The sequence below is a fragment of the Apium graveolens genome, unplaced genomic scaffold (genome assembly GCF_009905375.1).
Source record: "Apium graveolens cultivar Ventura unplaced genomic scaffold, ASM990537v1 ctg1394, whole genome shotgun sequence".
Lineage (NCBI taxonomy): Eukaryota > Viridiplantae > Streptophyta > Magnoliopsida > Apiales > Apiaceae > Apium > Apium graveolens.
The window spans coordinates 13,483-37,203 of record NW_027417217.1 but is presented as its reverse complement, the minus strand read 5'-3'; the positions used below and the strand labels follow the sequence as shown (position 1 = coordinate 37,203).

General features: G+C 33.4%; 2 protein-coding genes across 2 annotated transcripts; one reads left to right on the top strand and one right to left on the bottom strand.

The window, feature by feature from the left end:
* Positions 1–6,167: 6,167 nt before the first annotated feature.
* Positions 6,168–17,765, bottom strand: LOC141699829 (sorting nexin 2A-like). The gene is made up of 12 exons (XM_074503649.1): positions 17,646–17,765; positions 11,198–11,525; positions 10,749–10,884; positions 8,971–9,037; positions 8,580–8,840; positions 7,616–7,711; positions 7,237–7,320; positions 7,060–7,131; positions 6,902–6,961; positions 6,762–6,806; positions 6,564–6,656; positions 6,168–6,281 (listed from the first exon to the last, which is right to left on the bottom strand). Exons 1-12 carry the CDS (start codon positions 17,763–17,765, stop codon positions 6,168–6,170), a joined length of 1,476 nt encoding a protein of 491 aa, XP_074359750.1.
* An 84-nt stretch (positions 17,766–17,849) lies between these two features.
* Positions 17,850–22,800, top strand: LOC141699828 (uncharacterized). Its single transcript, XM_074503648.1, has 6 exons — positions 17,850–18,062; positions 20,049–20,138; positions 21,311–21,415; positions 21,858–22,048; positions 22,258–22,330; positions 22,684–22,800. The coding sequence occupies exons 1-6, from the start codon at positions 17,850–17,852 to the stop codon at positions 22,798–22,800; spliced, it is 789 nt and encodes a 262-aa protein (XP_074359749.1).
* Positions 22,801–23,721: the final 921 nt, after the last annotated feature.

Genomic DNA, 23,721 nt, shown 5'->3' with positions numbered 1-23,721 from the left:
GGTTCTACTCCAAATATCATCCGAATCTTCTCTACTATGCAGGTAGGCGACCCTTCGACAAAGGTTGCTGTTCACTGTTTGCTTGAATCAGGACTCTTCCCTTTGTGTCTAAAATCCATAGAATATGGAAACGAACTTTCACAATCAGTAAGTGTCCATTAAAATTTGAACTCAACATTCTTTCGCTTCCAAGCATTTTTTACTGCAATATATCACCTTACATGTAATGTAAGACAGTACAGAGTATAAAATCTGGTTACTAAAAATTTCAAATAAATATCCCTTTCTAGTGTTTCTGCTAGGTGTTTATTGAAAAAGGGATTTTTAGTTAACACTCCATGTTTCGTATTAATACATATCAAGTCGACTTGATGAACATCTAATATTTTGGTGTTAGATGAACATTATTACCCAGCCATATATAAATCATAAGGTTTATATTGCATGGCATAGACTTGATCGTCCTAGTAAGAACCTGAGCAAATAATTCTGAAACAATTCCGGTACACCATCAAAATATAAATAGATCGACACCCATAGTTAATTGGCTCTTTAAACTCACTCTGAACACTTGTATATGGCTATACAGACTGCATCTGGATAATGTCAAGAATAATGATGCAAGAGCAGGGACTACAGTATTGCTGTGAGCCTGCAAACCGGTTGTGTGCAATCATGAAGGTTTTTAATGACGTAATTGAAAAGATGCAGGATGAACCGTCTACTACAGTTTTGAAGAATATTATCAATGTTATGTCATACTGTCCGATGATCCAAGGTAGCCAGCAACCTTTGTAAGCATATCTTCCAAGCTGTTGTGTGTTTCTATTCTTATATCGTTCCTATAGTTATTGTATTATTGATTTAGAACTTGTGTAAAAAATGTCTCTGACCAAGCACCGGATAGCTTGAGAGTGGTTTTATGTCCCTTGGGGCGGTCTGGTTGTTGTACTTAACAAACATAATTTGATGTGATTCGAATTGCAGCAGGGGTTGTCTCCTCTTGAGAAGCTTCATTCCGCCAATACTGACGACTGCCCCATTATTGAAGCCCTTCGTGTAAGTCCATCCAGATGATCTCTTATGTACATGTAAAAATGTGGACTCTATTGTGGCACAAAACAGCAAATTTCACTACCAAAATCCAAGTTATAAAAAAAAGTATCTATATTACGCATAAATACTGGAGGCACACAGTATTTGCAATTTTGTATGCCTCAGCAACTTCTATGGGCATCTCTAGTTGCACAACAAAACCGACATCAATACTTCTAGATACACGACTCCTCGTTTTGAATATTACATAATTTTTTTACATGAGTTTTTGTCCCGAGGACAGAGTCACAAGTACACACACTAATGTATCTTAAATGTTCTTATCTAATATCTAATTTTATATACATATTATGCAGGCACGCCCTATAACATTAAAAAATTTACAAGATTTGTTTCAAAAGCTATCGATGGGATGCGGGCCAAAATGCAGAAGCCGTTGGTGATGTTGCAGGTTCCTCACATCTTGATCGCTAGCTGATATTTGCTAGCTCTTTCCTTTCGTTATACAAGGGAAATTAAGAATTCTCTTATAGATTCTTAGAAACCTTTTAATTTTAGCTATGATGTTAACAATATTTTTTTGTAGAACAATTATATCTCCAAGTTGCAAAATAATACATGATAAACAATCATAAAATGCCCTATCCAGATTCATGTGGTTAGCTGATGATATTTTGGTGTTTAGTTTTCTCCTTTACGCATTTTTTTTTATTTTCTTTACTCATGTTCTTGAATTACAGCATGAACTCATTGGATGTCACTATTGATCAACGCTCTCTGTGAACTCTGATGATTGAGATCTTGAAAAAATATTGTTATGTTCAAAGATTAAAAAGATTAGATATAGTACATAAAATATTATTACCTTAATAAATTTCTTTATGATTTTATAAACAATATGTTGAGATTTTCTAAACTAAAAAGATGTCAAAAAACAAAAATTCGTTTATTTGCATCAAACTTTCGGTCTCAAGCATGTAAAATAGCAGTTACATTTGAGACATCAAGACATGTGCATCTTTTCCTACCTATCTCTGTCTTCTATTTTTCCAGTTTGCGCAAATACACTAGAATTCTTCATTCACATATTGCTGTGTGGCGCATCATCAACCTTATAAAACAAAATTGGCGGCTAACGAGTAGATGGGAAGAAAAATCTCTAGTTTAAATTGTGCAATTTGTTGATATGAACTTCAAGTTCTACAACTGGAAGCTAAAAAGAAAGACATTGAGCTGTTGATTGTTTATTATGGAGCAGGCTCTGCATAAAATTTTAACTCTGATCATACATACCCGTACAATTGTCTATATGCTCGAAGAAACTATCGTGTGCTTAGGTACTAGACTGAAAACATTGAAAATTGAAGTTAAAATGGCATATATAACAACCAAAAAAATTGCATATTAAACTGTTATAATGCTAAAAATTGCTGCATAAGTTATTTAATGTATGACATATGTATAATATATTTTACATATGTTAAACATACAGTACATAGGGGCAAGAAGTTTTTACAGAGCTGGGTAGACAACTGTCTAGCCATCAGTTTAAAAATAACGTAGTTTAGGCATCGGTAGTTATCACAAAGTACAAACTATTCTCCCTCCCTCCCTCCCTCTCCATGTCTGTGTGTGTCTGTGTGTTTAAATATATAACACTACATTTCGTTTATTTTGGCGGGGACAGGTTAAAGCTATCTTCCCTTTGACATTGTAGGCAAAAGCAAAATGCCACTATTTCTGTCATGAATGAAAATGAGAAGCTCTCAACTGTCTTAGAATATAGCTTGCTTGTCTTATGAAATAAAGTCCTAAACGTGAATTCTCTTTGAAAATAACTCAACATTCCCTGAACCGAAACGGCTATTGTATAACTTAGCAAAAAAAAAGAAACGGCTATTGTATAACTGCTAGGACACCACACAGTTCATACACTATTGTTCTATTTGGTTGAAGGGAATACAAACAATATATTTGTTAACAAACTTCAATACAAAAGAAAGGTTGTAACTTGTAATTGTAAGAGGGAAGAATATAGAAAAAAGACGAGGATGTGCAAATTGTTCATAATGTAACTAGGTAAATATACCGCCCAGTTCAGAGAAACTATTTAAAAATAAAAATACAAATAAAAATATTATTTACAGCAATTTTGTTGAAAATTAAGATTCCTAAAACTAAAAGAGTGGCTAAAAATAATGTTATAAAAATATAACATATAATTGGAGAGTTGATGAGTGTACCTAAAATTTTAAGGAGTTATACACATTAGAAGTGGTACAATGGTACTTTATATTTTAATTTTATACTTTTTTTTGTCAGATGTTCCAATCTGACATCTTTTTTCCAACTAACATTTCTTTATCCTTTCAAAAAAATACTACTTATAATAAGATTATGCATACATCATTTTCATATATATGTTTACTCTTTCATTGCTCTAAATATAATTTATCAAGCACGTATAATTTAACCTATCTAAATAAATGTTGAATAAATTTAGTACTTAAATTACAATAGACATTTTGCATCATCCAGGTGTAATAAGAGAAGCTAGAACTCCATATATAATCCATATGTGCACATTTTTAGAATTAATTTTATTTTGCAAATAGCAGATACCAACATGATTGTAGACAAAGAAAAAATTGATCATACTTTAATATTAAAATAATAAAAAATGACTGGATCTGAGCATGTGTTTTGCTAAAAAAAATTATTTAATGTATAAAAATCTTATATTGAAATTGAGATGACTAATATTACTTCAGAGTTTTTTTTAGCATAAAACAATTAATTTGAAAATTAGTCAGTCATCCATGTAAGTCATCCATGTAAGTCATCCATGTAATTCAATTATCTAGAATATATTGGAACAAGCATGTACGTCAATAACTTGTGAAATTAAAATGTAGTTATAGATGGGGACTTAGATCTCCTCTTTAATGCCCAGGCTACAATTTTATATATACTATCACATTAAATCTTGAAAGAAACTCATAAATATCATAAAAATATACACCGCATTTCTTTGTCAAAATTATCATCGTCAATGTACACAACCATATCAATCAGCAACTCAAAAACCAATGCACTTAAGGGCTCAATGGATTATTAGATGGATTATTATGAGTACCTACGCGAAAGCAGCATTTGAGACCTAAAAGCTCATACTTTCTGACTTCATCATTTTTTTTAGAAAAGAACTCTACCAACTTGCGATCTCGTTATTTTCCAAAATTCTGGTGTCTCATTATCCTTGAGATGCTCGAATGGATAGCAAACCTGTTTAAATTTCTCTAACCCAAAATGAAAGTCCTGCAATAAATCATAAATAATTAGAATATAGGCGTATTTGTAAGGGGTTAGGGAACATAAGACATTGCCTTCTTTGTTGCAACATGTACATAATTTGGGATGTTATGCAGATCCGCTAGAAGAGAAGTAGGTAACACAAATCATTTATTCTCACTGTTATCCAAATTGAAAATCGAACCTTGTTTCATAGTGGGAGCTTTTGCAAAGCAACAAATTAATGTCAAAGTAAAAGATAATTAATTATGTAAATTTTTGATTTTTTAAAGATTTGGTCATAGGGAAATGGTTGCTAACTTGTAAAAACCTATGATTACAGTGTGAATTTAACCCTACACTTTTGTTACAATTTAATCTCATAAAGTAAACCGGATTAGCAAAAAAGGCTTTGTAAATAAGAGAAAGTCACATACAATGTACACAAGTTCAAACTCTCCATTAGCAGGTAGGAAAACAAATTCATTAGCATTTTATAGCATTCAAGAATGAAAGTATTGGCCAATTCAAGTACATTCAAACAAAAGTTATACTCATTATGTTAAAAGGTTATTACTCGTATTTCTACCGTACATAAAAGATTTTCACATTATTCTATAACCTATATGTACATACCTAAATTTTAGTCATTAGAGTAATCACTACGCCATAAGTGCACATAGGCAACCCCTACTATACAGTTGCATAAGGCCCAAATGGTGTTGCATAAGGTAATAGGCAACACCAGAGGGGGGTTGCCAATGTGGAAGTGGTCGTAGACACCTAATGCAATATTTTGTGCAAAACTTGAAAGTAATGTATCAGGTGGATTTTGCAACAGTAAATCACCTATTGGCAACAACAGAAAGTGTTGCATTAGACCTGACAGGATAGTACACTTGGTCCTACGTGGCAACTGACACATCAGATGCCATGTCAGCAACAGGGGGTCCCCAGAGTCACATCAGCATGCCACGTCGGCACGCCACGTCAGTTGGGTCTCATCCTGCCACGTCAGCATGTGGGGGCCCGCAATGTCACGTCAGCAGTGGGGCCCTTTTTCCACATCATATGTGGGGGCCCATATTATTTATGCAACACCATTTTGATGCATATGCAACACTATTTTCATTCAATTGCAACAGTATATACCACATTATGCAACACCATTTTTAAATTACAACAGTATTATAATCAAATGTAATACAGTGAAAAGCATTATGCAACATCATACTATGGAATATGCAACACTAGAAAACATAAAAATTTGGCCATAATTTGTCTGTTTTTACATGATACCTGCCATAAGTGGCATCCAACAAAAACAACCATATCAGGAATTCAACAAGTTTTAAACATACAAAAAATACTAAAATACATACGCCCAATTCTAAATTTAAAACACCAAAAGTACATCAAATCTTTCTTCAAATGAACAAAGATACCAAAGAACTAAGTCACTAAGAAGTTGCGCCTTGAGTGCCTTGAATGACTGTAGTACCGTTTTCCTCTTGATCACTGGAAACCGTGGTACATCTTCGAATAAAAACCTTTTAAAAATAGACCCTAAGGCGATGTTGATGCAAGGAAGCTAAATGGAGCTTTAGCCTAGAAAATAAAAATGAATAGAATAAGAATAACAAGATTTGGGCCTTAAACTTAAGTAATGAAAGCAGTTGGACTTAACAGGTCAATCACTCAATATTATGGTATTGATTTGGGCCTTAAACTTTCCATTATTAATTTACTACTTATTTAACACAACGCAATTAAACCCAACCAATAAAGTCAATAATTTCATTTTTAGAATTTATTACAAGCTATGGGCTGTAAATACATGCATCAAAAAATGTACTTCTGCCTAGGAACAGAAGTTTTGCCCCAAAAAGACGAAAAACAGATAGTGTACAAAGCGCAAAAGATTTATGATTTATCTGCCAAGAGAGACTAAAACAAAGAGCTAAATACAACCATAAAAGCAACTGGACTCAAAAGGTAATTTTTTTTGGAGTCAATATAGGCCCCGACATTTCCTTTAACGAAATTACTTGAAACAACTTGCAACTAGACCAAAAAAAATTCATTCTAAATTTATATTTAACAAATCGATAATGTGCTATATAGTCTACATAGACATGCATAAAAAATGTACTTCCAGCCAAGGTTACAGAGAAGCATGTCCCCAAAAAGACGAGAAGCAGATGAAGTAAACTTACAATCCAAGGTTGCTTTGAGGATCTGTAGGGCATCCTCTCCTTGATTACTTTTTCCAATCTCAGTGGTGCGAGGGGAACTAAATCAGCAATTTCCTTTAAAGCAGCATGCACAGGACAAAGAATTTGCTCTTTTTTTGCAAGACCATGTGGCTACTGTAATAGCCTAAGGAAAGATAAAGGCGGCACAAAATTTCTTACAAGCATATCCAAGCATAGATGGAGGTATTTTCCGCTCACTGCAGCCTACAATGTAGTAAAAGCAAAACTAATCCTTGATAAGAACAAGCAATGATAATCATTATTGTATAGTGAGTAGCATTACATATCAAAGCAACAACCAACTCAACCAATACATCCATCACATCTGGACCATAGTTCCACAAGCTCATGCCACTTATCTGAAGGTAACAAACTTTCTTTAACAACCAAAAAACTAAAATCCGAAAAAAATAATGGAAAAAGAAATGAGCAAAAATATTAATGCACTATTACTTACAGAAGAAAGAAGCATTTTGTGGTGATCAGAATCTATGTAAGAAACTGCTCCAGACAGGGCTTTCAAACTTGTCTTTTAAATTATAAAACAACATTAGGTAAGCCTTTACAGAAGTAATAAGAGGACATAAAGTTTACACATTTTAGTGCATATACTTTACAAAAACACTCAACCTACCACAAGCATGGCCACTTCATCTGGTGCTAGGCGTTCAGTATGGTGCGGATTCCCGATCAACTCGTGATAACTGTCAGGTTGACCCTGAAAACTTATAAATCACTATTAATCAACCATAAGATTGATCTTCAAACTGAGAATCAATGTCAAATGATTAGAATTTATAACATATAAAAATCCATTATCTACTTAAATGTTTGAAACTGCAAACAAGCCTGTATGATGATTTTCTCTCCATAGTTCTGCTTAACAGTAGACATAATCTCCGCCAGAAGCTCGGCAAATTCCTTGATGCAGGTGAATGCATACAAAATTAGTTTTTAGATGTAGACCGCAAGTAATTATATCTATGAATTACAGAGAGGAAGATAAAAAGTACCTGCCCAGTTGCCCTCTTTTGTTTGAGCCCAATAATGAACTCATCATCCAGCAACTTGTGGTTATTTGTGCCGACGTCGATGGTAATAGGTAAGCACTGCAAATACAACACAAATATACAGTTTAGAATAAGAATTAACAATAATGTCATAGTATAGATAGGAAGCTTCATGTAACCCATGTTGCCTTGTTATCTAATTGAATAGAACCATGAAAAGTGGTTAAGGGACAACACGGATATACTCTACGTTCCCATGTCGCTAGCAGTAACATCCATAACATACCACCACAGTCTGGTAGCCACAATCAAATAAAAGACCCTAGAACTTATATTCAGTGTTTCTAAATAATGATTACTAGGATTGATTTTGGTGACCCCATTGGTCATGACCGACTTCGCTTCTATTATATACTCAGTGTTGCACATTTATGCTCCTTCTGTGTTAATTACTTTGTATATTTTTGCTAAATACTTCATCCTATTATGTTTTCTTGCTTGCTTCTAAAAATCTGAGGTGCTTAACTCTTTGTTGCTTATTATGCTACATACTAAGCAATAAGTCTGAGTGACTATGTACTTCTAACTATATTTTATTTGGTAAAAAATTAAGTCCTCATTTATAAGAATATCAAGATCCAATTCAACAGAATGAATAATTATTCTGTTTAATTTGTCAGCATAACTCAAGCAAGGGCAAAGCTTATGCACATTTACTTTATAAAGCAATTGAAGAAATGGTTCTAATATCCACTTAAGGACACACACAATTAACTATTTTTCTTAGTGCAAGACCCACCTATTGTATTCAGTTTTTCATAATGATTGTTATTGGATGAAGAAAAAACTACTTAAAGAATATATTATCTCAGCTCAAAAACTAGTTAAAGAATTTATGAATAACTGGTGTCACTAAAATTTCTGAAGTGTTCGGGTAATACATGCACTAGAAGGAAGAACATGTTACCTTGATCCGTTCATATTCTCTGACTGCACAGGTTTTAGCTTCCTCCGTTACTCTTACAGTTTCTTTCAACTCATCTATTTTGCGAATTCTAGACTTGTCACCATAAAAATTCTTTGATGAAGCAGCTTCAAGATTTTCAATCCTTACATTCAAGGAGGCCAGTTCGGATAAAAGAGTTTGCACCGTCAACAAAGCATTCGCACGGTCAGAAAATGCATTGTTAATTGCCAACATCACCCCAAGATAGTCATGAAGCTTATCCTGCAGTATAAGAATAGAGCATCTGTAAATATCTAGCACTTCGAGTGGAACAAGATGCTTGAAAAGATAAAGGATCATGATTAAAGTTAGCAATTCAAGTCTGGGAAAGTACAACAATCCAGTAACTTACCAGATGCTTGACAGTTTGTGCATTCAACTCCCGATAGAGTCTGTTAGCTTTGACAGCAGCAGTAGCTGAAAGAGATATGTCCTAAGTCCAATCATTTATGAGGATTTAGGAATAACTTTTATGTAATATGTTTTGATTTCATTGATATTAATAAAAGGCTTGTTTTGTTTTTATTGCAGGCTCTATCTATTTAAATGTTTAAATAAGATATACCACAGTTTAGAGTAAAGCTTTTTATGGATTGTGATGAGATCATAATAATGAGACCTAAAAGATGATAACTCTAAACTTAAATAGTTCCTGGTCATAGAATTATAACTGATAATTAATAATCCGCAAAGATGCGGTACATACTATGCTTGCTTCATTATGAAGGATGTCTGTTCTCATAGACATTTGTTGGTGACACTATAGCTAGTAAGTAGGTGCTTATTATAGAAAAAGTTCACTGAACATGACTCACACAGCTGAACAACTAATGGAGTTCACTCACGTGTCAGCAGTTGTTCACATAGTGATAGTTGTACAAGTATCCTTAGACTTGAGGTCATCATAGTCATCTTGTGTACACTGAACTATGCTTTGGTTTAGTTCTTAGTCTCAAGGGACAATTATAAGGGCTCTACTGGGTATAGGAATTTGTACACGAAGATAGGATATGATCAATAAAGGATCTACCCCTTCTAGTGTAGGAAGAGAATGTTCAATGCTGATCCACTTATGTTAATCCAGGAATCTCTGGCCAGAGTGAATGAAATTAGAAAGGAGGTTCTAATTTACATTAAATAGAACTAAGTATAGTGAATGGGAAAGCAAGTGATTAAATAAGATAGGCTTGACACAAGTTTTATGCCTTGTATTTAATCGTGATATTGCAGGGTAGAAGGAATTAATTGTACGATAACTACTCACTGAAAAGGTTCTTGGTATTCTAAGCAGTGAATTCGTATTATCCGGATAGTCGCGATATGCTGAGAAGTATCCCTCACGATGTAGAATAAATATGATTAATTTATTAATCATATTTAATGAATTAGAGAATCTATATAAATAATGATAAAATAATTTTATTATTATTTATTTCTACTACCGCTTAATATTGAACCTATAGGGTCACACCATAAAAGATAATGATTTAATGGTGGAGGAATTAATTAATAATGGCTGATAATTATTTATTTATGAAATAAATAATTAATTGGCAAATTTAATAATTAATTAAATAAGATTTAATTGATTATAAATTAATTAAGAAAAGATTCTTAATATTATTAATTAAGAATTTAATTTTTGGAAATTAAATCAAGTGAGAGAATTATTTCTAAAGAATTTAGAAAAAGGATTAATAATTAAAAGGTGTTTTAATTATTAGTGAGAATAATAAAGGGTTAATAATAATAATATTTTATGGAAAAAATTTCAGCTGAAAATTTTGCTTATAAATATACTATTATAAACCATATTTTTGCCTTAACCAAAAAGATTGACAAAACCCTAATTCTCTCCATCTCCTCCTCCTTCATTACATCGTTTTCTTGGTGGATACCGGTGGAGTGCTTCACACTTGAGGAGCATCTGCTAAGGATCTCCGTTCATCGTTCTTGGATCGCTATTAAAGACCTCCATCTTTCCATTAACGTAAAGCTTCTTAAGGTAAACATACTGAACTACGAATTAAATATTATTTTTTCGCATGGATCCTGCGGAGGGTTTCGGTTCTTTTTAAGAGTAAATTTACGTTTTCGCTGCATTTATGTGCTAAAAACCCTTCAGTAGCCACATTTTTCATGTCTGCAGATCTCACCCTTTGAGAGTTGAACATTGCCTCATCCGCCTCAAACTTCGTTAGCTTGACAAAAGCCAACCCCAGTTGCCCCATCGTCTCCCCAATTTCTTGCTGAGCTTTAATTTCATGTCAATAGCATACGTCCCATTTCATTATACATATTATTAGTACCTAAATCAACTACATGACAGTAATAAATATTACAAATTTACATATAACACCGAGGCAAATATCGATATTTCCTTTATTGTATGGAGCTAGGAAATTGATTAACATACATTTAAGCTTAATCAAGTCTGAGATGTCGCAACTCAAAATGGTCTCGCTAGATCAGCATTATCAGACAAATATCAATACATATTTGAATCGAGAAACATTACTAATTATATAAACCGACAAACATAGCACTCAAAATTATAATTTACATCAAAAGAGTTCAATAGACCTGCTGAGAAGCAATACCAATCTGATTCTCGAAATCCTGCAACTTACCCTTCCTCTTGAAAAATTCCTTATCTTCCTCCACAACCGGTGGCTTAACCGCAGCCCAATCATTCGTAACCGACTGCTTCAACTCCTTAAAAATCCTCAACAAATCCCTCCCTCCTTTCGCAGGCAACGCAACCTCATTCACATCCAATGCACTCCCTTGCAAACTCTCCCTCCCAAACAACTGCCAAGGCAACTTCACCGCCCCATCCAACATTCTCGACGCCACATCCGTGGTCCTCACCAACGGCAACTTCCCATTCGACACGTCTTGCTCCTTCTGAGGATCCGAAACCGTGATTCACACATACTTCGCTCCGGAATGTTAAGTCGAAGTTGCGAACAAATCATGACCGTTGACTCCACTTCCTCCGTTGCTATCTTCTCCATCGAATGATCGAAATATTGCTTCAGCATACGAAGGCGGTTCGAGAAACGTGTTGTACGGATTAGGTTGTTGATTTCTCGATTGTTTCTACACATCTCGGATCGAGATGTGTAGGAGAATATAATAAGAAGGTGAGCGGAGGAGAGGATGGTGGAGGTGAGAAGGGGTCTGAAGATCTGAGTGAAGAGAGGGGTTGAAAGACGAGGCGGCCACTGCTAATGATTTATGTTTGTTAGGGTTTTATATAAAAATGATAAATTTTTAGGGCTTGTCTGTTAACGGGCTGGGCCTTGACTTAATTAAGTCTTTACAATCATAATTTCTTAATTATTTTGATAAATATCTTGTTGCTTTTCTGTAAATTATTTTAATTTTCGAGTATCAGCTCAGATTTAGAGAGAAAGAGTGAATTTTTGTTAAGGGGAAAATAACCACCCAATTTTTTGGCCTGGGAAAGTATGCAGATCTGTGTCTCAACATCATTTAATTATTTTTTTAGTTTTTTATTAAATATTTACAATTTTAAATATTACAAGAAAATTGTATAACTAATGTAAAATATATGTCAAAATAACACGACAATGATAAAATTAATCGGAATAATTATTTGTATAATTGAATTGTCGAACAAGAATTTAAAAAAAAAATAGAAATCATTCGGGACAAGAATCTACATGGAACCCGTGTTGACCGTAATTTGACTATTATAAAAACACATAATACAAAATCTAATTTTTTTAAAAAAATTACACAACTTAAAAATTAGTAGGTAATATCATCCGTATGGTTGGATCGTTGAACAAGAATTTTAAAAAAATAGAATCACCACTCGGGACAAGACTTGGTTATAGGAACTCGTGTTGACCGTAATTTGGACTATTATAAAAACACACGCTATAAAATCAAAATTTTAAAAAAAAAATTACACATTTTTAAAATAAGTAGGTATCATCATCCATACGGTTGGATCGTTGAACAAGTATTTTAAAGAAATAGAATAATCACTCGGGACAATACTAGGTAACAGCAACCCGTGTTGACCGTAATTTGACTATTAAAAAAGCACGTGATATAAAATCTAAATTTAAAAAAAAAAAAAATTAAACATCTCTAAAATTAGAAGGTAACATCATCTATACGGTTGGATCATTGAACAAGAATTTCAAGAAAATAGAATCACCACTCGGGACAAGTCTTGGTTATAGGAACCCGTGTTGACCGTAATTTGACTATTATAAAAACATAAGATATAAAAATTTAATTTTTTTAAAAAATATTTAGACATTTTTAAAATTAGTAGGTATCATCATCCGTACGGTTGGATCGTTGAACAAAAATTTTAAAAAAATAGAATCACCACCCGGAACAAGACTACGTAATGTGAACCCATGTGAACCGGGGTTTGACTATTAAAAAAGCATGTGATATAAAATTTATTTTTTTAAAAAAAAAATTACACATCTCTAAAACTAGTAGGAAACAAAATTTGTACGGTTGGATCAATTAAAAATATTTTAAAAAAAATTATAACATAAATATAACAAATAAATTTTAAGAATAGTACAATAACTAATGCAACACTAAATAACCTACTGCAACACCATAAAGCAAATACAACGCCTGAAGTGCCACATCAGCAAGTGGGCCCCACTGTGTGCCACGTCAGCATGCCACGTCAGCATTTTGGGCCCCCATGTGGGTCCCACTAATCCCATGTCAGCATTCCACGTCACCAATGGGCCCCATATGTGGGGCCCAAAATGCTGACGTGGCATGACACGTTAACATGCCACGTTAGCACCCGTGGGTCCCCAGCACGCCACCTCAGATTTATTTTCCACGTCAGCATTTATTAAATAAAAAAAATATCTAATGCAACGCTATGACCTCTACTGTTGCATGCTGCACAACACTAACAGTTATTAGCAATGGTAGCTTCAATGTAATGAAACGCTTTCACCACTATGTTGCAATAAACTAAAAATTTTGTAGATAATGCAACGCTTTTTGTGCAACGCTGGATAAAAATCGTTGCCTATGTGCACTTATGGCGTAGTAAATGTTCATGACCGATAAGATGATGATGCCTAAAACTTTTTTACCTATGGGAGGATTAGCTAAGAATGCGATCGCTATCCAACCTGAAGCTTGATAAATAGACCCTACTTTAATAATCACTTTGTACTTTACATATTTTGTAACTCTGATCCAAGATATAAATCAATCACCTGGTTCCTAGCGTGCAAAAGACTCAGAAAAGCTCATCTTAGTTAAAATTATGTACATGCCTTCAGGAGAACATATTGTGAAGGCTAAAATCTAAATTCCATGAAAGGAGAAAAAATACGACAAATATAAAAGTAATAGGAAGAAATAAAGGGAGAAAATCATTAATCCTTGAGATGGATGGCATGAGAGATATGTTCACCTCCACTTGAAACTCAAAAAAGCTCATCGTTCATTAATGTTGTAGATCCATGAGAGCACACCTTACACAAGAGATAATAATCCAAAAAAATTAAAGATTATGATACGGTAATTGGTGGAATAATATCAAAAATTGCACATGAACTACAACTTTAAGTCTCTCGTTTATCAAGCTGTCTTAGACTCTGTTTCTTTTAAAGCTGAGGCATTTACTCACCATATTCCAGCTTATCAAGTTCTAGCTGAACAGGACAATGTGGCTTCTGAGAGAATTCTCAACTTGGTGCACACAACTGCTTCTATGCAAAGGGCCAAGGATGCAATCACTACCATGCCCTTCACAGCTGGTGATGAATTTGACTATCTAGCTGGTGGTTCTGAGGAGTTTGGGGATGAAGATGATGATGAAGAAGATTTCATGCACACAGGGGGAGAAGCAGGCCATAGCTCAAGTACAAACACTCCATCTTGGATGTTTAGCAAAGACTGTGATGAGCACCATTTCAAATCAACTCTCTTTCACATCATTCAACAAACTCAGACAGCTCTTCAAGCCACTACAAATTCCAACACCAAGAGACTTTTTCATTTACTTTATTTTCTTCTATTTTCGTTAGTAATTTACTGAAATGTCCCTACTTCCGTTAAAGTTAACGGTTATCTTGGATGGAAAGTCATTAACGGGGTGCAAATAGAAGAGAAATTAATTTTATGGGGTGCAAGTTGACAGAGAAAATAATGTAGACTGAAATCGCAAAAATAAAAATAAAAGTGGATTACGAACTGCCAATTACTAAAATAAAAAGAACTTATTATTGAATAACACACAAGTCAAAGATTTGTTAGATGATTTGTTGCCATTTCTTTCTGATTCTACTAAGAATACTATGCAAAATCTCACCAATCACCACAGATTCTACAGTAGTTTCTACTCCAAACTCTGTTATTTCCACTATTTCGATGAATATTGTTCATCCGTTGACCAGTGATTGTATCTCGACGGATGTGCTTAACAACAATTATCCATTGACACTTTCAACTACTACTTCGACGGATGTTTCTCATCCGTTGACAATCACTGCACAAATTGAAATCTCAACTGTTGTCACAAGTGCAGATGATTTAGTAGTTGTACAATCACTCTTAGGATTGAGGAAAGGGAGTGAACATAGTGAGAGGCTGAATTGCTCTCAGGCAAAAGGAGAGGAAAAGAGTGAAAATATGCAAGGTATTTCTTCTAGTTGGCAAAAGTGAGTGAGTGGAGTCCCACCTTAGTAGGTGAAGGTGAAGGTGTGAGGGTGGGAAGCCAAGGGGAGCCCTTGATGTAAGAAAAGAGAGATTATGATAGAAAAGCAGGTACAGAAGAATGGGAAGATCCCATTGTTAGTGAGTTAAGGGATGTCAATGAGGCTGAAAAGAAATAGCTATTTCAGCAAGATTATCAAGCTGTCTTAGACTCTGTTTCTTTTAAAGCTGAGGCATTTACTCACCATGTTCCAGCTTATCAAGTTCTAGCTGAACAGGACAATGTGGCTTCTGAGAGAATTCTCAACTTCGTGCACACAACTGCTTCTATGCAAAGGGCCAATGATGCAATCACTACCATGTCCTTCACAGCTGGTGATGAATTTGACTATCCAGCTGGTGGTTCGGAGGAGTTTGGGGATGAAGATGATGATGAAGAAGATTTCATGCACACAGGGGGAGAAGCAGGCCATAGCTCAAGTACAAACACTCCATCTTGGATGTTTAGCAAAGATTGTGATGTGCACCATTTCAAATCAACTCTCTTTCACATCATTCAACAAACTCAGACAGCTCTTCAAGCCACTACAAATTCCAACACCAAGAGACTTTTTCATTTACTTTATTTTCTTCTATTTTCGTTAGTAATTTACTGAAATGTCCCTACTTCCGTTAAAGTTAACGGTTATCTTGGATGGAAAGTCATTAACGGGGTGCAAATAGAAGAGAAATCAATTTTATGGGGTGCAAGTTGGCAGAGAAAATAATGTAGATTGAAATCGCAAAAATAAAAATAAAAGTGGATTACGAACTGCCAATTACTAAAATAAAAAGAACTTATTATTGAATAACACACAAGTCAAAGATTTTTAAAATTGAAATCCAAATTAAATATGTCGATCCATTTATATCAATATATTTGACTTTAACAGCTTGCTTTAAAATATTATAATCCATGATTTTAAATGAATTGGTAGCGGTTAAAATTTTCGTGAGACTGGGCTGTTGAGTTCTCGTTAATTTTAGGCCTTGTGACCACATGGGTTTTCTAGTCTGGGTTTAACCATCTATCACTAGATCTATATTAGCAAACAAATTAAAAAAAGTGCATTTCAAAAGCAAAAAAAAATTGAAAAATAACATTGACGAGTACCCCCGTCCTACCCAATTATTTACATGTGGTTTGAGTACGAAGGTTAAAAAAATTATAAATTAATGATAAAAAGTAATATTCTAAAATTCTCGATTAGACCCATCAATCCACCATTAATCCTATACAAAGTACTACACTAATTGATTTTTGAAATATTTGAATAGAATCCTCACATAATGTGTTGGATTCATCAAATTTTGATTGGAAACTCTGGTTCGAATCTGCGAATTTATTAAACATGTTAGTATAGTTCAAAATTTATATCCGTTAAACCTAAATTTTTTACAGTTGTTTCCAAAATTATTGTAACTATTGATAGCTGAAAATAAATTTATCTTTTACATAAATTTTAAGGCAAAATAATAGATTCCATTTATGTCATGAAATACAATCAAAATGTCATTGAAATCTCACTTTTATGTATTTTGAAAAATTAACGTAAATATTATCATTAACGACTTTACTTCCATAGGTGATTAAGAACATTATAATTTATTAATTACTTTGTTTGAATAAATAATAATTACTACAATTTTCAAATTTTTTCCATATATTAGTATTACTTGGAGATCTTGAATTAGAAATTCTCATTAAAATCTGCAAATTTTTAAAACAACATATCATTTAGGTTTCAAATTTTAAAAAAACTTCATTTTTTAAATATTTATACCATGTATAAACTTTATAGCCGTTTCTAAAGTTATTAATTGATTGTTACAAGTTGGTTGGAATAAATTTGATTTTAACGTTAAATTAACTGCAAAATACTGTAGTTTATTTAAGTCACGAATACGATCAAATATCATTACGTATCTTGAAATATATGTATGTTGAAATTACATTATTACCATCATGTACGATTTAACTAATATAAGTTATTTAAAAAATCATATTTTCCAATTATTGTTTATTAATTACCGTGATGGTACAAACAATAATTGGTATAAATTTATACATGTATAAGATTGCTCCTAGATTTTAAAATTTTTGTGCAACCTTATTTATATACCATAACAATTTTCTTTTCCCAAACTATCCCAAATTATTTGATGCAAAACATGAAAAATCTTACAAATATTTAATCACAAATTTACAGGTAAAAGGTAAGGATGAGGTATGTAAAGTGTGGGTTTAGGCCCAAAACCATGAACCTCTAACGTCCCCTAGAAATTGTTTTTCCAAATAACCGCAAAAAGGATACGTCCAGCACCCAATCCTAGGTACACAGCAGTGACTCCAGCAAAATGAAAAATCTTATAAATACCGAAAAAATATTCATTCCTACAGCCTCCAATATATTGCCGCATCTTTAGTTCAGTGTTCTTTTCCTACACAACATAACAGCAGCAGCCATCTTGTTCAGTTCATATCTAGGGTTTTTGTCTGAAACAATGTTGAATCTCCCTGACTCTCTTTATCCTGATCCGATACAAGGTGACAACAGTGTTATGTCGAATGGTGGTGCACCTGCTAACAACAATGGTCCCTGTGATGGTGCTAGCAAAGCTATTGATTGGCCTTCTGCTAGTGTAGAGGACTTGGTTGTGTTGCTTCGAGAACCTGAGCATCGCGAAAAGGCCATTTCATCTCTTACTCAGATTAAGGTCCATTATTTTTCTTCATTTATGAAGATTTTTGTTTGTTTTATGTACATTTTTGTTTGTTTTTGTATGTTGTTAGGTGGAAATAAATTGATCTGTAATTGTAAATTCATAAATGATGTTTTTAATACATGATTGGATGCATTTTTTGTGTTTAAGCTTGTTTAACGTGGCTGGTTAGAAATGATTGATGATTAATTATGATTAGAGTTAACTTTTATATTTGTGTGTCTTGATTAGAAGTAATTGACAATAGATCTGAGTTTTTAAAGAGTTTAAATTATGCATTCATATGTTGAAATACAAGTTAAATTGTGGCCTTGTCATGATTTTATGATGTCTATGCTGGTCATTTCATTTTCATAAAGTGTGGTTTAATCGACCAGGGATTATGTAAACCAGATATACTCATTCGTTTGATTTCATTCTTTATGTGGTTCATACACAAACATAGATCGATATTTATTTGTAATCAGTCTGATTTATGAAAGTATCTCTTCAATCGGAATGTGCAAATATATATCTTTGTATGCACCAAATGTCACTTTTACGTGGATTCTTTCGATATTTTGTAGTTTTATATTTTATTTAGAACAATAAGTATGTGCAGAGAAATGATGATCTTGACTCGCCTAAATGACTGTATAGTATCATTTAAGTTTGTTTGTTAGAAGTTTAAAGTGCAGTCCAGCCTGCAGAGTCAAATTATTTACAATCTATGTTCTAATGTCTATTGGGTGATATAGTATATTTCATTTCTAACATGTGATTTATCAATACAGAAACAGGGAAGAATTCAAGATTTGGCCCTCCACATTTGGGGGTCAATCAGTACGGTTTTCTTACTCCTATCGGTATGCACAATGACTTGGGTCTACCAAATGCTTTGCATTGATCAAACTAAATGTATTTGTTTTAATAGCTTGCTTAAATTTATATCATGTCGTGAATTCTTTTATTAACTTCTAATTTTGGTTAACATTAACAATAAAAGTTCCCTGTTTTGATTTGAGTTTCTTCCTCACATCTTAATAGTGAAGTGGACTACTAAACCAAAATGGCAGTATCTAGGTTACATTGTTATATTTGATCTTCTCAAGTCGAGTGTCCCCCAGTTATATAGTATTTAATCAATATTTCGTGATTAATGATCCTTATTCTTTCTTGTCTTTTGAAATGATTATACTTGTTTGTGAATCCCTTGATCCTTGTGTCCGATACTATGACATGCACGTCCCCTCATCGGATAGGGGATTCATCCTGAATCCTAATTTTGATTCTTTCCCCACAATTTGTAATCAAAATTTCTGTTAACCGCCTATTTTCGTAAAATTAAGTATCAGTTTTTGTTAGTAAATACAAACGTATTATGCTAGTGTTCATTTTTGCATAAATCAAAATATTTTACCTGTATTTTGTGTTTTAGATCAATAAGTTATGCATTTGATTAAATTTGCTTATAGTTTGTGGTTTTTTAACCAGATTGAATATATGTAACATCAAATCTAGAGAAAATCTATATTTCTATATGTCGTGTCCCCCGCACCCGAATTCCCATATTATTATATTTATTTATTAGATTTTTGTCCACGCACCCCAGCACTTCTGCACCCGTATCTTTGCTTGTCAGTTGCCGAAGAAATCTTTCATTGAACTAATGAGAAGATTTGCGGAGATCTCAAATATTTTGGAAATTTGAAATTTTGAAACCCAAAAATCTGGAAAATAGGCATTGTAAGGAAGTTCTGCAACTTTTATGTCACACGTCTTAGAGAAGTCCTACCCTTAAGATCAAGTTGCATCACATCTGAATCAGAACTTGATAAAATTTATGAAATCCGCACATGATGGTCATTGGAATCATTTAAATGATTTACTACTTTGTTTGACAAGCTCAGCCTTGTGGTTTGTATTGGCTATTCTATCTATTCAAATAAGAATGTTGTGCTTTACAGATGGTGATTAATGGAATTATCTTCTTTATTGCAGGAAGTATTATCTATATACAAGTCATTAACACCTGAGAAACTTACTATGAAAGATTCAAGTAAAGTTTGTGATGTACTTGTTTTGTTTGAGGTCATTTCCGCTCCTTTAATTTCCTTTTCTAGTGGTATTAACTTTGTAATGTATTTGCTTTATATGTTCGATTTCCTAATTTTCAAACTTTTTTCTTATCAAATTTATTTTTATTTATCAAATTTATTATCTATATACATCAAATTTATTTTTACTTATGCAGGAGCCATAGCTGGTCCTCTATGTACTTAAAAATTATGTATGCAACTCTAATATCAAAGTGTATTTTCTATTGAATGCAGTGCTTGGCCACTCACCCTCAAACCAAGATGCAATTCCTTAATGGTATTTTTCTGAACTTTCTGAAAGCTATGTGACTTGTTTCTGCTAATGTATTCAGTATTTACATTAGTCTTCTTCAACATAGTTGGATGTATCCACAGTTATAGCTTCTTCTCACCAAATGATATAAGCTAATTTCATTCTATAACTTTTGCTGATTTCTTGATGTCTGATATTGCTACTTAAAGACCACACAAGATATTGTCGAACTTGACGTGTTTTGATATATAAATGCATTCACTTTTTATTTCAAGCTGGTATGATTTGTTTATGTGAACACCAAAGAAACAGGACACTGAGGTGAAATCAAGGATTCAGTTGAAGTTACAAGTTTGTTACATAAATTCTGGGATGAGGATTTTGCATAACTTATTCAAATATTGTTATTAACTGATTTTAATAGGATAATTAAGGAGCTAGATAAGGTTAATCGTAGACAGACTTGTATTAACTTACTTCTGTCCTTGCAGTTCAGATACATTGTTACTTGTACCCTTTCTTGGAGACTGAAGAAACGAGCAAGCCATTCCAGTACCTAAGGCTAATGAGCTTGGGGGTCATTGGTGGTCTTCTGAAGGAGGTAGAATTCCACTCTAAATCAATACATGATACCTTCAATTTTTTATACATTTAGCCATTTGAATTATTAAAACAGCTAAGCACCAGTAACCTTGCATGGAAGTATTTTCTCATTGCTAGTTGCTACCCGCCCTTTCAAGTTTCAGCTCTGAATTGAATGCAATGTTGAGATGAATTAGCTTAATCAGAACAATAGTTGAAGAAAATGTCCATTATTTCTTACCAGATTGCATATCAATTTGCTTTAATATGATCTGATATGCCTATAAGGTTCTACTCCAAATATCATCTGAATCTTCTCTACTATGCAGGTAGGCGACCCTTCGACAAAGGTTGCTGTTCACTGTTTGCTTGAATCAGGACTCTTCCCTTTGTGTCTAAAATCCATAGAATATGGAAACGAACTTTCACAATCAGTAAGTGTCCATTAAAATTTGAACTCAACATTCTTTGGCTTCCAAGTATTTTTTACTGCTATATATCACCTTACATGTAATGTAAGACAGTACAGAGTATAAAATCTGGTTACTAAAAATTTCAAATTAATATCCCTTTCTAGTGTTTCTGCTAGGTGTTTATTGAAAAAGGGATTTTTAGTTAATACTCCATGTTTCGTATTAATACATATCAAGTCGACTTGATGAACATCTAATATTTTGGTGTTAGATGAACATTCTTACCCAGCCATATATAAATCATAAGGTTTATATTGCATGGCATAGACTTGATCGTCCTAGTAAGAACCTGAGCAAATAATTCTGAAACAATTCCGGTACACCATCAAAATATAAATAGATCGACACCCATAGTTAATTGGCTCTTTAAACTCACTCTGAACACTTGTATATGGCTATACAGACTGCATCTTGGATAATGTCAAGAATAATGATGCAAGAGCAGGGACTACAGTATTGCTGTGAGCCTGCAAACCGGTTGTGTGCAATCATGAAGGTTTTTAATGACGTAATTGAAAAGATGCAGGATGAACCGTCTACTACAGTTTTGAAGAATATTATTCAATGTTATGTCATACTGTCCGATGATCCAAGGTTAGCCAGCAACCTTTGTAAGCATATCTTCCAAGCTGTTGTGTGTTTCTATTCTTATATCGTTCCTATAGTTATTGTATTATTGATTTAGAACTTGTGTAAAAAATGTCTCTGACCAAGCACCGGATAGCTTGAGAGTGGTTTTATGTCCCTTGGGGCGGTCTGGTTGTTGTACTTAACAAACATAATTTGATGTGATTCGAATGCAGCAGGGGTAGTCTCCTCTTGAGAAGCTTCATTCCGCCAATACTGACGACTGCCCCATACATTGAAGCCCTTCGTGTAAGTCCATCCAGATGATCTCTTATATACATGTAAAAATGTGGACTCTATTGTGGCACAAAACAGCAAATTTCACTACCAAAATCCAAGTTTATAAAAAAAAGTATCTATATTACGCATAAATACTGGAGGCACACAGTATTTGCAATTTTGTATGCCTCAGCAACTTCTATGGGCATCTCTAGTTGCACAACAAAACCGACATCAATACTTCTAGATACACGACTCCTCGTTTTGAATATTACATAATTTTTTACATGAGTTTTTGTCGCGAGGACAGAGTCACAAGTACGCACACTAATGTATCTTAAATGTTCTTATCTAATATCTAATTTTCTATACATATTATGCAGGCACGCCCAATAACCTTAAAAAATTTACAAGATTTGTTTCAAAAGCTATCGATGGGATGCGGGCCAAATGCAGAAGCCGTTGGTGATGTTGCAGGTTCCTCACATCTTGATCGTTAGCTGATATTTGCTAGCTCTTTCCTTTCTTTATACAAGGGAAATTAAGAATTCTCTTATAGATCTCAGAAACCTTTTAATTTTAGCTATGATGTTAACAATATTTTTTGTAGAACAATTATATCTCCAAGTTGCAAAATAATACATGATAAACAATCATAAAATGCCCTATCCAGATTCATGTGGTTAGCTGATGATATTTTGGTGTTTAGTTTTCTCCTTTTACGTATTTTTTTATTTTCTTTACTCATCTTCTTGAATTACAGGCATGAACTCATTGAATGTCACTATTGATCAACGCTCTCTGTGAACTCTGATGATTGAGATCTTGAAAAAATATTGTTATGTTCAAAGATTAAAAAGATTAGATATAGTACATAAAATATTATTACCATTATTAAATTTCTTTATGATTTATAAACAATATGTTGAGATTTTCTAAACTAAAACCATCTATTGAGGACTTGAGATGTCAAGAAACAAAAATTCGTTTATTTGCATCAAACTTTCGGTCTCAAGCATGTAAAATAGCAGTTACATTTGAGACATCAAGACCTGTGCATCTTTTCCTACCTATCTCTGTCTTCTATTTTTCCAGTTTGCGCAAATACACTAGAATCTTCATTCACATATTGCTGTGTGCGCATCATCAACCTTATAAAAACAAAATTGGCGGCTAACGAGTAGATGGGAAGAAAAATCTCTAGTTTAAATTGTGCAATTTGTTGATATGAACTTCAAGTTTCTACAACTGGAAGCTAAAAAGAAAGACATTGAGCTGTTGATTGTTTATTATGCAGCAGGCTCTGCATAAAATTTTAACACTGATCATACATACCGGTACAATTGTCTATATGCTCGAAGAAACTATCTGTGTGCTTGGTACTAGACTGAAAACATTGAAAATTGAAGTTAAAATGGCAT